At 30.3% G+C, this 17,601-nt stretch overlaps 1 protein-coding gene across 1 annotated transcript in view; it reads right to left on the bottom strand.

The window, feature by feature from the left end:
- Window positions 1–17,601, bottom strand: part of Rim (Rab3 interacting molecule) — a gene marked incomplete in the record, with an annotated part of 186,328 nt that overhangs the window by 135,744 nt on the left and 32,983 nt on the right. Inside the window, 1 exon segment of the mRNA XM_067045239.1 lies at window positions 15,108–15,266. Coding sequence (XP_066901340.1) covers window positions 15,108–15,266 — 159 coding nt within the window.

Below are 17,601 nucleotides of genomic sequence, written 5' to 3'. Positions count from 1 at the left end.
CAATGGGTGATTCCTTCCCAAGATTTTCAAGTGTATATGAAACATACTACATATTTACCTATTGTATTATTTTGAACAGTTGTAAATTACATTAAATAAATAATTTTAAAAAAAAAAAATGTTCTATTAAGTTTTTAAGTTTTAACGATATGCGACTAGAAAAAAAAAATTCATACTAGCTGCAAACTACTAGTTCATACTAGTTTTGACTGAACTCTAAAACTGCTGATCAAAACAGAAGGGAGTGATAAAATGAATGTCATTCCTTTGCTTCATTAACTCATTGCATATTAACTAAATAATCGATTGAGCTTTAAGTCTGAGTTCTTATAAGTAATTATCGATTGTTATTTTACTTATGTCTACCATCTCTTGACTATAACTTTACTCGACCGATTTCATTCACCACGGCATAGTAAATAGTGTTCATCTTATTTAGTAGGTTGGTAGTTCACTATACCAAATTGGATAGTCGTTTTATTCGCTAGTCCTTTTAGTACAAAAGGCAGGGAGAAAAAAAGGCAGTTATTTCACCACAATATTTGATTACTTCAATGAAAGCAATGTATGATTACTAGTCAAAATTGATAAGTCTGCCAAGTATAGGTAGGGGAATAAAAAATGGCGGCTTTTTCAAAACCTTGAAAAACATTAATTTTTCATTCGGAGCTTTGTGTCTTAAAAACTACCAACAACACTAGAAAATCTAAAAGGACATTATTTAAAGGAGCGTAATATTGCTGAAATATGAGCCCTAATAGAGTTATTAACGTTCAATAGTTCTCGAGATATAGCTTTTTAAAAAGCAACATTTCATAAAAAGCGTACTGAAAAGTCAGTTGTTAGTGAATTTATTGTGGGAAATCTAAATCTCAGAAACCATGATGCGTACAGATGTCTTTATCTAGTCCTCAAATTAAAACTAGTTTAATGTGATATAAAGTAGCTTATGACGTTTATCTTCGTAGGAGTAGTAGTTTTTGCTAAAAATAAGTAGATTACTGGCCATTCAAAGAAAATTCCATTTACAAAATTCACAGTCATTTGCAAACATCATAAAAACGACTAATCCTACGATAGATAAACGTCATAAGCTACTTCATATAACATAAACTAGTTTTAATTTGAGTGCTGCTAAACAACTGTAAGTATCATGGTTCGTGAGATTTAGATTTCTCACAATGAATTCACTAACTACTGATTTTTCAGTATGTATTTAATGAAATGTAGCTTTTTAGAAAACTGTATCTCAGTTAAAATGCACTGAAGGATTAGAAATTAGTGAATTTATTTTGAGAAATCTATATCTCAAAAACCTTTCGATGAACAGAGAACAAGCACTTCGTAAAAGTAGTAGTTTTTCGATATTCGCACATGAATATAACTTTTACCCCTGAAATATTGTCTGAACTACTAAAAATCAATTTGTTTGAACAAATACCATAAAAAATAAACTTGAGTACTACTCTTACGAAGATAAACGTCGACTACTTTAAAGTACATTAAACTATACCTCGAGAACAATTGAACGTAAATAGCTCTATTAGAGCTGATATTTTAACAAATTTACTCTACTTTCAATGATGTTCTCTTAGGTTTTCTAGTGTTGTTAGTGATTTTAAACATATAGAGCTCCGAATGAAAAATTAATTTTTTTTAACTTTTTGATACAGCTCCCATTTTTAATTCCTCCTATCTGTACTTGGTGGACTCATCAACTTAGACTAGTAATCATACATTGCTTTCATTAAAGTAATCAAATATTGGGGTGAAATAACTGCCATTTTTTCTTCTCCCTGGCTCTTGTACTAAAAGGACTAGCGTATAAAACGACTATCCAATTTAGGACGGTGAACTACACCGTAACAATAAGATGAATATTATTTACTATGCCGGGGTGAATGAAATCGGTTGAGTGAAGTTATAGTCAGGAGAAGGTAGGAATTATTAAAAGAATAATCGATTATTACTTATAAGAACTCAGACTTAAAGCTCAATCGATTATTTAGTTAATATGCAATGAGTTAATGAAGAAAAGGAATGACATTCATTTTATCACTCCCTTCTGTTTAGAACATCAGGTCTAGAGTTCAGTCAAAACACAGGTTCATTAGAAAACATTATTGCTATTTATATAATAGTCTTCTTCATTCATCATTTTTATAGGAAGATGAAATGTACTCAAATGAGAAATAATAATTGAATAATTAAAATTGAAATGAGATATAATAATTTGAAGGATATCATTGGAAGTGCAGTCCAAAAAGGAACAGTTTCTAACTATTTATTTGCCCAAGTTTCACCCTACTTTGCAGGGCTTCATTACAGCTAAAAAAGATAAAAAAATAAAATAAAAATACGTTTAAAATGTAAGATAATAAGATGACAATAAAGTAAACTAAGATGAAATGAAAATATAAGTAAAGAATTATATACCAATTAAAAAAAAAATAAAAATAAGATGTACATTTATAAATAATTTTTCACTTATATTTTCATAGTTTTTAACACCAACTTAGTTTTCTTTATGATGTGAAAATAGTTGAACCGTAGATATATAAAAGGAGAAGATGGTTGGGGGGTACGGTCAGCAGAAAAAACAGAAATAAACAAACGAATTATTTATTTGTACCGACGTTTCGACCTGATTTTCAGGTCTTCACCAGGGCTATAAAAACGAAAAGACAACAACCATCATTCAGAGAGAAAAAAAATTAAATAAATAATAGACCAAAAAATTTTGAAATATACATAATAATGAAATGAAAATATAAATTAGTTGGTTTATAACTATGGACAAAGACAGTAGTAGATTGATAACATTATTATTTATGTACATATAATTTTTTTTTTCTCTCTGAATGAGGGTTGTTGTCTTTTCGTTTTTATACTCCTGGTGAAGACCTGAAAATCAAGTCGAAACGTCGGTACAAATAAATAATTCCTTTTTTTATTTGTATTTTTTCTGCTGACCGCACCCTCCGACCATCTTCTCCTTTTAGTTTTCTTTACCTTTTTTATCTTTGATGAAGCCCTGCTAAGTGGCAAGGTCGGCAAATAATTAGTTAAAAACTATTTTTTGTTCCTTTTTGACCACATCCTCGACCATTATTTTATGTAGAAATAATAATTGTAATTTTATCAAACAAACAAATGTATTTATCCTAAAAAACGCAAAATACTTGTTTAAATAAAGAATATTTTACCCTCATATATTAACATTAAAAACCCATATATTTTTCCTCTATCTTCTAAAATGGACTGGAATCCAAGATAGACATGGGATGGAAGATATGAAGGCTCTAATTTGGAAAGGAAATGATATGATCCTGAGACGACCCAGGGATAACCTAGAACCTAGCAGCTAAATCTAATTAAATTGGGCCAGTAGTCGTGAATAAAAGTGGCGGTAATAATTTTTTCACAGTCGATCCCATAGGATTGTCCAAATTAATAATCCTTGTATTATAATCCTTAAAACTTATAGTATAATTAATATAAAATATGTTTCAAGAATGTAATGAATTCGTGAAATTAAAGAATTCGATTTTATCAGGTGGAAAAATTAACGATTGAGGTATAAAAATTATGCGGGTTGAAAAATTTTTATTTATTTATAATATTAATATTTTATTTTTAAGCGCATACGATATTTTTACTAAAATACATGCCTTAAACTTTATTTATGGCTGATTCAAAAAATGAACTCTACTTCCTCCCATCACATACGGTTTTGTTTTGCAAAAGAAAAATACAGCGATTAAAAAAAAAATATCATTTCATTATTATAGACACTATGAACTAAGGAACTGCATCGATTTCTTTTTACTTATTCTTGTACATTTTATTTCAGTAACATCGGAAAAGGATTAAAATAATTCATCACGCCATGTTGTGAGTAACATTATTATTAATTTTATTCTACGAGAAGGCCGAATAGGATTAGATAAAAGTGCCACAACGAGATAAATAATTCACACATATGTCCACGCTCAAATGATGATACAATTATTTTCTCAGTTACCTTAAGCCATTGGACCTCACGAACTAGATGCATGAAACACTCATTTAAATGTTGTTTTTTCGCCGTAAATCTATCGACTTCCCTACAGAATACTTTAATAATGTTGCTCTTACCCCTGTCCAACAGATCCGCTACCTTGGACTACAACTGGACACAAGGCTAGCCTGGAATCCTCACTCAAGACTGAAAGAGCTTTGGGTCTCCACTTAACCTTTGAATTTCTCTCGTATCCACACATACAATTTAGAATCCTTCGTAAAATTTTCAATGCTCTTTACTTTGTCACAAATAAAATCATTTATATATAATCTATATAAAGACCTTAATGTCGTATGTAACCGATCTAGGCCGAACCATATATCATTCATTCCATTATAAACTCCTTACCACCCGAACCCACTAGTTTCTAACTTCCTGTTTCATTCCAGACAATCCTCCGAGACGCATGAAAAGAAGATGGCCACGAGACTTGCTAATGTAAAAACGCCAATAGAGTGCTACGAATGGTTAGTTTCTCTACTCGCCTGTATCACTCCATTATAAACTTACATCAAATTTACTGGATATATCATTAGGTACGGTTGTAAATTTAAATAAAGAAATAAAAAAAAAATTAAATATATTTTTTTATGTTAAGCAGAATAATTTAAGGTCATCTTTACCTAATCCGTGTTGAGACTAATTTTTTTTTAAGTGGAGTTACAGATAGAAATTTTTGACGCTTTTATTTATGCAATTCAAGTTGGGTATAGTATTAATCCAGTTTTACAAAAATATTTGTGATAGTATATTTCCAGTGTTCTATCCACCACTAGTAAGTTAGTACTTATCAAATATAGAAACAAATCCAATGCTGTTATTTAGTTCATAATTAATAATAATAGAATAGTTTTTTTTTTTATTACTATTTTTTTCAAATCAGTTTGTTGTTTCACTATATGTTATGAGATAAAATCATAGTACTTTTTTAAAAGTATTTTTTCCTATTTCACTAAGTTATAATCTATATGAAAAAAAATCGAATGCAGTTTCTTAGTTCATGATAATAAGATACTATTATTTTTCATTATTGTATTTATTTCAAACCCATTTTTCAGTAAAGCTGCAGTTGATGAGAGGAAATGGAGGTCATTTTTAACTCATCGCTCTTTAATTGAAACATATGATTAAGCAAATATATCCTATACATTTTTTTAGCCGCAGACCTTTATTATTAAATGCAACTAGTATTCGACAATATTGAAAGTAATGTAGATTTAGCGTGGCTATTGTAGTAACAATACTCGCTTTCGATTTTCTTTTTTACACAAACCAAAAGTTCGTATTATATAATTTCGGAATTCCAAAATAGTATAAAATAAATCATACCAATGATATCTTTGTAAATTCGTTAAATGTTTTACCTGTGGTTATAATTTAGATAATCTTTAGCTAATTTAGACATTTTAGCAACTATTTGTTTCAATCTGATAGCCCTGCAAAGTAGAGCGAAATATTGGTTAACAATAAATAGTTTTCTTTTACTATTTATTTAGCTTTATAGACCGCCACTCGGACTATCTTCCTACAATATAATTATATGTAATTTAGATTCAAAATGGTAAACAATTTTTTTTTACTTCGAACCTTTTAGGTATTAAATGGGTAAAGGCACTTAAAACTTGACCAAGATCCCAGGATTAAGGAATTTCAGAATTTAGAAGTCCTTTACACTTGTACTGAAGGTAACTAAACATTATTTTATGAAAAAAACAATTCTGAAGTAAAGTTTGTGAATAAAAAGTACATATAATTAAAACTTAATTTAACTATTTTACCCCTGAGAGAAATCTCGCATTAGATATGTTTCATTCTTTTCTTTAGTTCATGCGAAGTATAAGCGATGTCATGCCTATTCGTATAATCAATATAATAGTAATTGTATTCAACACACACAATTGGTAAAGTTTATAGTTAATTTATAAAGACTATGTTTAAGCAACAGTTTACGTATTGAGCAATTACGTAACTTATTACGCCACTGAAAAATATCACTTCAGTTTCAAAGTTAAGATTCAGTTATTCGTAAATTTACATTAACCCTGATTTGAATAGATGTCTCATCATCTTTTACGATATCTAGTTGTATAATTTGAGCCACCAACAGTTCTATCAATCGTCCCATACCTACAAACTGACGGATTATAATAAATATCTATGCAAATGAAGTGTATAAAAAAATTACCATTATATTTTAATCCTATTAAATACTTACTAATACTTAATATTTCCTTAAGAGCATTCTCTAAGCTCGTTTAATCCCATGCGACTACATCAATAAAAGCCTCAGTTTAGTTATTTGTTTCGAAGAAATATTTCTTCTTTGAAACAAATAATAAAGTTGCAAAATTTTCGTAATTTAAGGCATTTCTGGAAAAAAAAAAAAATCTCAGCCACTGAAGCAACTCATGAAATTATTAAATATGAAGGGAAAGGCGTCCTTGACAGCGCACTGCGCGCATTGGTTTGAAAAAATTAGCAGTGGAGATACGACGTCGGAAAGAAAGCAGGGCTCCGGGAGATCATTAATGGATATTGAAGAGGTTCTGCAGGAAGCTGTTGAGTCAAATCAGTGCACAAGTACTCGCGGATTTTCCAGGTAGTATGGTGTGTCGAAAGATACTGTTAGTCGCCATCTACTCTCCATGGGGAAGGTGAAAAAGAGCAGTAGACTGGTTGGTCCCTCACCAACTTACTCCTCAGCAATCAGCTAAGAGGTTAGAAATTAGTGAAAATATGTTGAAAAATCCTTCTGGTTAGAACTCCTGCCTCACCCACCATATAGTCCAGACCTCACACCATCGGATTACTACTTGTTTCGATCCATGGCCTATTTACTTCAAGAGAAAAAAATTTGATAATTTTAGGGAAGTTGAAATTGTGGTTCAGAGTTCTATGTCAGCCATTTCAAAGAATGGTATCAGGGTGGGATTGAGCAATTGCCTATCAGATGGCTAACGACGGTTGATAACAATGGAATATACTTAGAGTATTAATTGTATTTTATTTCAGAGCAATAATAATACAAATTTGGTTGAAAAACGGTCATTTTTTATACACCTCATTATTATCTATTATCCTAAAATTATTAAGAAAATCTATAAAAAATTATTTTCACCATATTCATTGGTGACGATAGAGTAGAAAGTTACTTAATTAAGTTAATAATATTTCATTCAATAAGTAATGACCAACCTCAAACGAAAAATACTCTATGTTTGACGGCGAAATGGTAACGGGTTTAAGGAAACCTTAACCCAGGAGTTCTGAAGAAGTATTAAAGTATGCAGTGAACAATTCTGGATTAATGCAAAAGAGCAGGATCTAACAAACATTCTTTTTCATTGAATATTGTTCATACTTAGGCATGGGAAAGAACAACAGAACTGATGGGTATTCCATGACAACCAAGACGGCTTGCGTTGGAAATAACTTTAACCGGTCACTAATTCATGCGCTATCCAAAAAATGGTTAATTTTTTGCCTTAGAAGAGAGGGACCAACCTACGTTCCGAAAGAACATATTTGGGGATTGATCTCCGCGTCGAAATCTATAAAATAAAACCCAATATGAACTGACTCTTGTTTAAATTCCAATATGAATTTAAGAATCGAAATTGGGATTTGTCACTTCTCCATAAAATTTTCCTTAATTTGATATCTCAGTCTTCACAATCCATCGCCACTGAGAGCCGAAAAAGGTAAGTGATTTTCAGAAAAAGAAATTTCTCGCAGTTAATAATAACCCTTTAATTGCATCCTGAACTATCCAATCCCATTTCACAACCATCGAAGAATGGTATCGAAATTGGAGGATTAAAATAAATCTCAAGAAATCACTTTTAGTTCGTCGTAAAGCTATCGACTGCTCAACAGTATCCTTCAATAATGTTGCTCTTATCCCTGTCGAACAGATCCGCAACCTCGGGCTACATCAGAACAAACGACTGGCTTCGAATCCTCACAAAAGACTCAGAAGGTAAAAAGCTGCACGTCGGTTCCGATTGTTACAACATTTACTAGACAAACGATCTGAATTTCCAATCCATTACAAACGACTGATAATAGACTGATCTACATGACTATAATAAGCGCTATCTGAATACACGGAATTGATCTTTGGGGTCCACTAAACTTTCGAATTCCTCTCGTATCCAATCTTAACAATCCAAAATCCTTCGTAAAAAATGCTTCTTACTCTGTCACAAATAAAATCATCCATAAAGACCTGAATGTTCCATATGCAACCAATCTAGCCCGAACCAGATATCAATCATTCCATTATAAATTCCCTAGCCACCCAAGCCCAAAAGTTTCTAAAGTTGCTTCCTCTTTCATTTCTGAGAATTCTCTGAGGCGTCTTAAATGAAGTCTTTTTTAAATGGGTCTTTTCGCTATAAGCCTGTATCATCATCTAAGATCAAATTTACTATGTAGTATTAGTATTTTTATGTAAATGTCAATAAATATAAATGACAAAATGCATTGCTAATACGAATCTCTAGACGATGTTGGATCTCTTAATAACGATATGGACAATTTTCATTTCACAACTTATAACATTGACACCATTCCCATGCCTCTACCAAAGATCCCATGAATAGGTACTTTCTTTCAGATAGCGAAAGTAAATTTAAATTTTGATAAACCAATAATGAGAACGTAGATAAAGAGAACATTATAGGTTAAAGGGTTAGATGTTTTGGCAAATTGATGGATTAATGCAATAATATAAAAGGTGAAATGGAGTTTAAAGGTGACTTGAAAAGGCTTCTACGAATCCTTATAGTGTGAGGTTGTGGAAAGCTTATAATATTTTTTTTTAAACATTTTTATATATCACTCGAAATATAGTTGAATTCGATAAGTAACAATTGAATAAAAGAATCTTTTGAAATAATAATTATATATATATATATATTGTTTTCATAAAAGTGAGTAATTTCTGATTTTTTTTTTTTTTTTCGTAACCTCCTTTATTATTAAATTCAGACAATACATACATACATAATGGAAATAATAAATGTATACTAGTACAATATTTCCTTGTGGCAAAAGTAATCTCTTATTAGTCAAATCAATGAATGCTCAAATAGGGATGTGCAAACAAAAATGTCGGTAGAGCCGAAATTAACTTTTGCTAATTACTTACGTTGTTGTGGGTTCAATTCCCACCTTGGGCAGTTAAATATTCATTTTTCGGCGGTCCCGAAGAATGAATCTTGACACTCCCACTTTGGTTAGTATGTGGTGGCAACCTAGGTAGCCACCAGGGGTTGGCAAAAAGGAACACTAGGCCCACTTGCCGGACTTGTTCCCCCCACCAAATACTGGTACTGGTACGGGTATTAGACGATGACAGGAGAAACGATGACATCAACACTACTATAATATTAAAAAAATAAATAAATAAAATCTGTATCGCTACAACCCATGAAGGGTTCAGTACTTGTAGTACCAACGATTGTGCAAGGAGGTGATTTGGTCAGAACCCCGCTCGACTACCATATTTTTACCCAAATTAAGGGTACCCAATTTATGAGGCTGGGTGGATCTCAGGAGGGTTCCAAGAACCCACAGGAGTTGACTCAAGGCAACAATGTAACAGAAAACAATTTTCTGCCTAGCCGGATTCGAACCCCTTTCCTTGGTGTGGATCCTCCACCGCGCTCTCCCCTATAATATTTGTGAAAAGAAAAAGTTAGGAGAGGACATAGATAAACATGTTTTCGTTTATATGTTGAAAAGAGCTATTTAACTTAACAATATTTTAACTGAAAAATTGATATCATGCAATACCATTTTCCTTAGATCCTATATTATCAACCTTTGAATGAATAGAAATTAAGCTGTCTAAAATCTTTTTTTATACTGAAAATAATAATTTGAAACTAGCTAAATGTTTAATTATTTAACATTGTTCTTGTTTAATATAAATTTTAATTACGCATTTCATCATCATATTTTTACTCAATTCCTTTTGCTCAGGAAACCGCATGAATTTAATGGATCAAATATAATGTTTTTTTATTTATAAGAAGATAGGGTTGCGGTAAAAAAAGAACAAATAATTTTTAACTATTTAATGTCCGACGTTTCGACCTACTTTGCAATGCTACATCAGGGCTGTTCAAAGCGAAAGGTTAAACAGACTGTTTAGTCTGTTAAAATTAAAATTTAGTAAACTTCACTGATGGTTTTCATCCACTGCCTCCCGGCTAATTATAAAAGTTAATCGTCTCAAGATCCAATGAAAAGATTTCACGAATCTGTTAAAATAATGCTCTTCAACTTTAGCAAGCGTAGCCTAGAATTTTTAAATATATGAAAAAATTCCAAAACTTTAGTCATGATTATTTAATTTTTAACTTTTTTAAAAATCGATTTGTCAATAATCAGTCCATATAGAAGGGACTTCATACACGAACCTTGGAATATGATTTAACGCCTTCAAAGAAGATGCCAGTTCGATTCAGCAAAAAATTCCAGGAACTAAAAGGAAAGTTTTAAACACTAATTTTCATGAGAAATATAAAAGTGTTAGAATTTTCTAAATTAAAAAAAAAAGTCTCAGGCTACAATAAAAATATTCAATTTAATGCCCGATGATAACAACAAATGAAGGCTTGAAATTATAAAGGTATGATTAGCGAATTATCTTAACTGTGTATTAAGGAAAATGTGAAAACAAAATTATGCATCAGTAAGAAAAAGTAGAGGAGGAAATAAGAAAAAATTCTAGCTGGACCATATTTACATTTAGGCTAAATATACAGTATTTAAGTGATTTTTTCAAGACATGGCAGCACTTTCGGAGAAAATTTACTTTTCTTCTCATTAATAAATGGAATCATAAATGTCTGATCTGTAAATGCATTTTTCATATGGAACTCTTTTAAATTTACGCTAATTGGTCTAATACTTTTTTTGTCAAAAAAATAAAAATGTATCTTTGTTACTATCGGGAAAACAAAAAAGTCAGGTTATAGCCACTGGATCACAATAAAATCAAAAAACCTGCGCAAACTGATTCATTTTCGGTAGCATAAATTATAAAGAGAAAAATACGGTATAACAATTAAAGCAGTGAGATTAGTGGTTGCTACCTAGTTCGGGGGAAGCCGGAGTGTACCCCACCCACTCCACTTGCAGCCTTTCTGCAGCTGCAACTTCTATCTGCTTGACCTATAAATTTTCACGCATTTCTGATATTTTTTTGTTTTTCACTAATACTAAAGAGGAATAATGGTTAAAAAATACCTAAATAATTTTGAAAAATATAGAATTTAGCATGAAACAAATTTTTGCTCAAGGTAAATTCTGATTTTCTAATCAAAATCTTTCACAAACAAATCACTGCTAAGTTCAGCATAATTTATCATTGTAATTATATCTAGGAAAACTCTAACGATTGCTTAAAATTTAATCGGAACCAATCGTTGAACCCGTGTTAAATTGATTTCATTATAGGTAGACAGAGACGAAATAAACCTAATTTGGGGAGTAGTAGATTTAAATGCATTCTGTACACTGCCTAACGAAATTCTTTATGATCCTCAAGTAAAGCTATTCATTTATTAATCCATATAATTTTTCTGTTTTAGAGGGATCGGGGGAAAAAAAACTAACAAAATTCATTTTGTATCGTATCGTAAATCGTGAATAATTTTCGGCAACAAATATATATATACGTATATTCTATCTTATTGCTTCTTATGAATGGTTTATACAGGTTAGGGAGTCGGTAGTTTACTGCACATTGAATTTAGTTAAAAATGGATAATATACATTCAAACTACGGCTGCTCATTTGTTCCTTGGTGCCTAAAGAGTGAACCATAATTAAAAATTTTGGATTCTAAGGACAAATATTCCTCCTTCATAAAAATATTCCCACCCTCGTTACATTCAGAATTGAGAATGCAAAACTATATGGAATTATACACGTCAAATAATGAATCATTTAGATGCACACCGATCAATTTAAGAATTGATTTATATCAACACTTACTTAAACGTTAAATATGTAATCGAAAAACTTAATACAAAAATATATATTCAAATAAATAAATATAACAAAATATGCATTTTGAACAAATGATAAAAAAGGTATTTAACAAAATATTATTTGAAGAACCGTTTGTAATATAGACGGTATTTAATTGGACAAGAACAATTTGCCTTAATTGTAACAATACATTGCTCGCATTAGATGGAGGTCACCAATTTAGAGTGATCTGTAGACCAGACATTAATCTTTATCAAGTCTATAAGTTTGAAGAAGCTCATATAAAATCAAGTTTTAAATTAGGTGATTAATAGTGCTTTCTAACCGATTACATAAACCAATTTTTACAACACAAAAGCAAGAAGATTAATTAGATTAATATTTATTACTTACGATTTGAAGATCACAGATGTGTCGGCTACTGCAAAAAAGTAATAAACTGCCAATAAAATGTAAAAGGAAAAAAAAAACTCAAAGTAACACCGGTGCAATGTGAGGAACCCAACTAACCACTTCGCCCTTATAACATCACTAATCAAGATAAAAAAAAAAAAAATAAATAATAATAAAAATGAAATAACTTATAAATTCAAAAACTCATGTTGGGAAATTAATAGAGAAAGGATACTCGGTTTCTAAGCACACCAAACAAATATGGTGTATAAAATTCAGTATAATATAAGTTCCGTTCAAGGCAGAGAGGGGCTTCGAATTTCTGATTCTTAAATGAGTCCAAATATGTTATGGCTTTATAGTACAAGAGCCTAGTGAGAAAAAGTCAGTAATTTCATCCCAATTTTTGATTAATTTAATTGAAACTACGAATAGTTACTAATCAAACTCGATAAGTCTGCCAAAGATAATTAGGGTGAAAAGTTACAAGCTTCATGTCGTTAAACTAGCTACAACACTATAAAATCTTATAAAAACTCATTTAATGTAGAGTAAATTTACTCAAATGTGATACTTAATAAAGCTGTAAACGTTAAATAGTTCTCCACGACAGTTTTTTATAAGCATAATTTCATGAAATACATACAAAAAAGCAGTAGTTGCTGAATTTATTGTTAGTCATATAAATCTCACGAACCATTATACGTGTTGATATCTATTAGCACTCAAATTAAAACGAGTTTAATGTGATATAAAGAGTGAAGTTTACCTTCGTGGGAGTAGTAATTTTACGATATTTCAAAATGACAGCATATTGTGAATTTTGTCCGAACGGCTAGAAATATAATTTATTTTTAGCAAAAACTAGCTTTAATTTCAGTGCTAATAGATATCTGTACGTTTCATGATTTCTCACAATAAATTGACTAACAACTGACTGTTTATTTTATGAAATGTTGCGTTTAAAGAATCTCGGGAACTATTGAACGTAAACGAAAGCTTTGTTAGGGCTCTTATTTCAGTAAATTTACTCTAAAAGATTTTCTATTAGGTTTTCTAATGTAGATAGTTATAATGATAAGAATGATTTTTTTTTAAGAATGATTCATCAATTTCGACTACTAATTATACAATGTTTCATAAAAATAATCCAAAATTTGGGTGAAATAACTAACTTTTTTCCCAATCAATGGTACTATATCGGATACATAATTTAGATGGAATATAAATTTCGTTCAAGCCATTTACGACCATCGTTTTTGTAGAGGAGCTTCGAATTGCTGGCTCATAAATTTATGGCTTTTTGGCGGAAAACCCATTGGTCATTGACGCCCGTGTTATGTTTTGAATTTGATAACTTTGTATTTGAAGACTTTATGTATTTCAATAAATTACTATCTTAATACTTTTTTTAAAAATGAGCTCTAGTGACAGAACATGATAGATAATATTTTGTAGAAAAAATAATCTTCTATTAGTACGGCAAAAATGCGTAGATCTCTTTTACAGAATGACAAATAACACATTTTATGCTACCACAATAGCGATATTAGTGAATCATTTTGTGCAGTACAGACAAAAATTGTATTGAAAAATATGGCCTAGATCCAATGCCTAAAGATATGGCCACTTCTAAAAAAACAAAATACCATATATTGAGTGCAAGTGATAAGAAACAACACATGAATGCTCTTTCCCTGCAATTGATATGCCACACAAGACATGTTCCTAATTAAACTGCCAATGTGATCTATGACGTACAATAAAAGCATACATAAATCAGCATGTTCAACACATAAAAGACGAAACAACACCAATAGAATAAATTAGAATTGAAAACATAATTATTAGTTTTAGTCATTATATTTATTTATAGTTAATTTTATCCTAATTGAATTAATAAACACAATATCTCAAGATCAACTTCTATTTTTTTTCTATTCTACATTTCTAGTATTTTTTTTATATTTGTCTAAATCCAATAACTAACAATCTATTCCCTATAACTATTTTACTAATTAATACAATTTAGCTAAAACTAACTACTAACTTTAGCTAAATCTAATCCTAAGTCAAGGCTTAGCAACTAAGGAACAAGGCAACTTTATTGAATTTATTTATTTTAAACAAACTGATATTTAACCTCAAATTACTCTGAGTTAAATTGTTTTTGAATAAAAGACAAATCGCCTAAGAATATAGCATTAATCGAGATATGTTGAATGAATATCAACTGTTAAGTATGTTAGCAACGAAGGTATTCAATAAATAGATAGGTTGATGACCAATTTAAAGTCATATATATTTAATATTGTACTTTTTTGTAATATAAACCAATTTAAATATACAACTACAAATCGATCAAACTGACAATTAAAAAAAAAAAATCCATAAATTTCTTCAGTGAACGATCGGTTCCCAATATCTCAAGAATCTTTCAGCTGGACATTACGGACGAAATCTGTATCATTTGACGTGCACATAACTATCAAACACAACATGCGATCATCTATTTCCTCTTGCTAAGTTCTCGACAAAGATAAACAACTCATCGCAGAACACATTACAGCTGGGACATGAAGCAGACGAAACTACAGTTTAGTGGGTAGTTTCCTAACTATGAGTTAATATTACATGGACATACCTAAAGGCATCGTCTGCAAAGTAGACCCTTCTCCTCCTCATCGTATCGACAGAAAGACTGGCTTCAGTTCTAAATATGGAAGCGAAGCCTTTCGGGGCCACTCCTGGCCCTGTGCAGTTAGTTACCTCCTCAGAACCGGCCAACCAATAGGTTCCACTTCTGAAACCCACCTCTCATCCTCAATTTCACTTTCATTTTGTAAGTATTTATTCATTAATTTTTATTTTTGTATTAAATTTAATTTCATATATAGTGAAACTTCTTTTTAGCTTAAGGGGAATCGGGTTTAACAATCCGATTCAGAGAGGGAGTCAGTTGGATATATATATACATAAAAGAATTTAATAAAATTAACCGTTGATAATAAAAATTATAACAATAACAAATGATGTTGATCAATATCTTGATATTTAAAAAAGAGTACATATTATTAACAACTTAATGTGTAAAAGTATCAATTCATTCATAGTAATATTTTGATGTTACAAAAACTTTACATAAGAAATTGAAATATTACTTCTATTATTATATCATAGTGAGTAAATCAAAACAACAAACAAGTTTTTGTATTCACCAAAGCAAACCAAATTGAATGTTACCTGTAAATTGTCAACTAAAAATCAAGATTATTAAATATTCAATTGCATTCTACTGATAAAGATGAATAAAATAATTACGATTACAAAGTTTTTTTATTTATATTTAGTTGTTAGTTATAACACTTTGAACGAATATTCATGTACATATTATAATATAAACTCTATGAATTAGAAATGAACCTTATATTATTATGTTAAAAAAAGGAGCGCTTTTCGTTTGTAATGCCTAACTACGAAAATTAAAATTTATGGTCCTCGGAAGGTATATATATAAACCTGAAAAATGTGTAGCTATTGTTATCGGTCGAAAGAGCAAAAATTCGAATTTCGAGTATGAATGTATTCGTGAGTGAACATAGACATAGAAAAAACATTCTCCACGTAATCAAGATCTGCCATGCATAGGTAGGGGGGATAAAAAATGGCGGCTGTTTTAAAACCTAATAAAACATTAATTTTTCATACGGAACTCTATATCTTAAAACTACCAACAACACTAGAAAATGTTATTTAAAGGAGAGTAAATTTGCTGAAATATGAGCCCCAACAGAGCTATTAACGTCAAATAGTTCTCGAGATATAGCTTTTTAAAAAGCAACATTTCTTAAAAATCTGTTGAAAGATTAGTTGTTAGTTAATTTATTTTGAGAAATCTATATCTCAGGAACTATGTGATGTATAGATGTCTATTAGCACTCAAATTAAAGCTAGTTAAATTTACTATAAAATAGTTGATCTTTGTAGGAGTAGTAGTTTTTATGATATTTGACAAAATAAATTCACAAACTGTTAATTTCTAGTTGTTTGAATAAAATATTTCATTTTTTTACAAAAATAAATCTATAGACCAATAAGACGCACATATGTCTGCCAGCACTCAAACTTAAGAATATTTAACTTACTATAAAGTAGTTTATGATACATACCCTCGTAGGGGCAGTAGGATTTATGTATGTAAATTTGGCAAATAAAAATTTGTCCGAACAACTATAAATCAATTTATTTTAGTAAATATCATGAAAACTACTACTCCATCGACGATAAACGTATTAAACTACTTCATAGCCCATTAAACTAGCTTTAATTTGAGAGCTAACCATTTGTACGTCAAATGGTTTTTGAGATGTAGATTTTTCAAAATAAATTCAGTAACTACTGATCTTTCAGTACGTTCTGTACAACATTTTTATGAAATGTTGCTTTTTAAAAAGCTATATCTTGAGAACTATTGAACGTAAATAGCTCTATTACTATTAGGGCTTACAGTTTATCAAATTTACTCTACTTTAAATGATGTTCTCTTAGATTTTCTATTGTTATTGGTAGTTTTAAATATGTAGAGCTCCGAATGAAAAATTAATTATTTTTAACGCTTTAAAAAAACCGCTATTTTTTATTCCCCCGACATATACTTGGCAGACTCACCAATTTTGACTAGTCATTGTACATATTTTTCATTAAAGTAATCAAAAATTGGGGTAAAATAACTTACTTTTTTCTCTTCTTGGGCTCTAGTACTATACGGTCTAAAGTAGCTCGACACATCAAACGTTGGACCATAGACATGTTCTTTAAGTTGTTATTCTTTTGATTGGACTCAGAAGAATTTCAAAGAATTCAATATTTATGTATTTTTCATCGTCATATGAACTCTATCCAATATCCCGGAATACACTTTTTTAAAATCCACATTTAATAACGAAAAATCAGTAGTTATTTATATTTTAGAAATCTATATCTAACGAACTCTTAGAGGTCCAAGCACATAAATTAAAGATATTTTACTTATCAATTTTCGTAGTTTTTTTGATATTTGCCAAACTACTCGTACTTCACAATTGATTCCTCAATGTTTGCAAAGAACGTTCGATTAATGAAAAACTATATCTCGAGAT

The sequence above is a fragment of the Halyomorpha halys genome, unplaced genomic scaffold (assembly GCF_000696795.3).
Source record: "Halyomorpha halys isolate HHAL.00 unplaced genomic scaffold, Hhal_1.1 Scaffold760.1, whole genome shotgun sequence".
Lineage (NCBI taxonomy): Eukaryota > Metazoa > Arthropoda > Insecta > Hemiptera > Pentatomidae > Halyomorpha > Halyomorpha halys.
The sequence above is the reverse complement of the archived record's forward strand: the minus strand, read 5'-3'. Positions and strand labels throughout refer to the sequence as shown.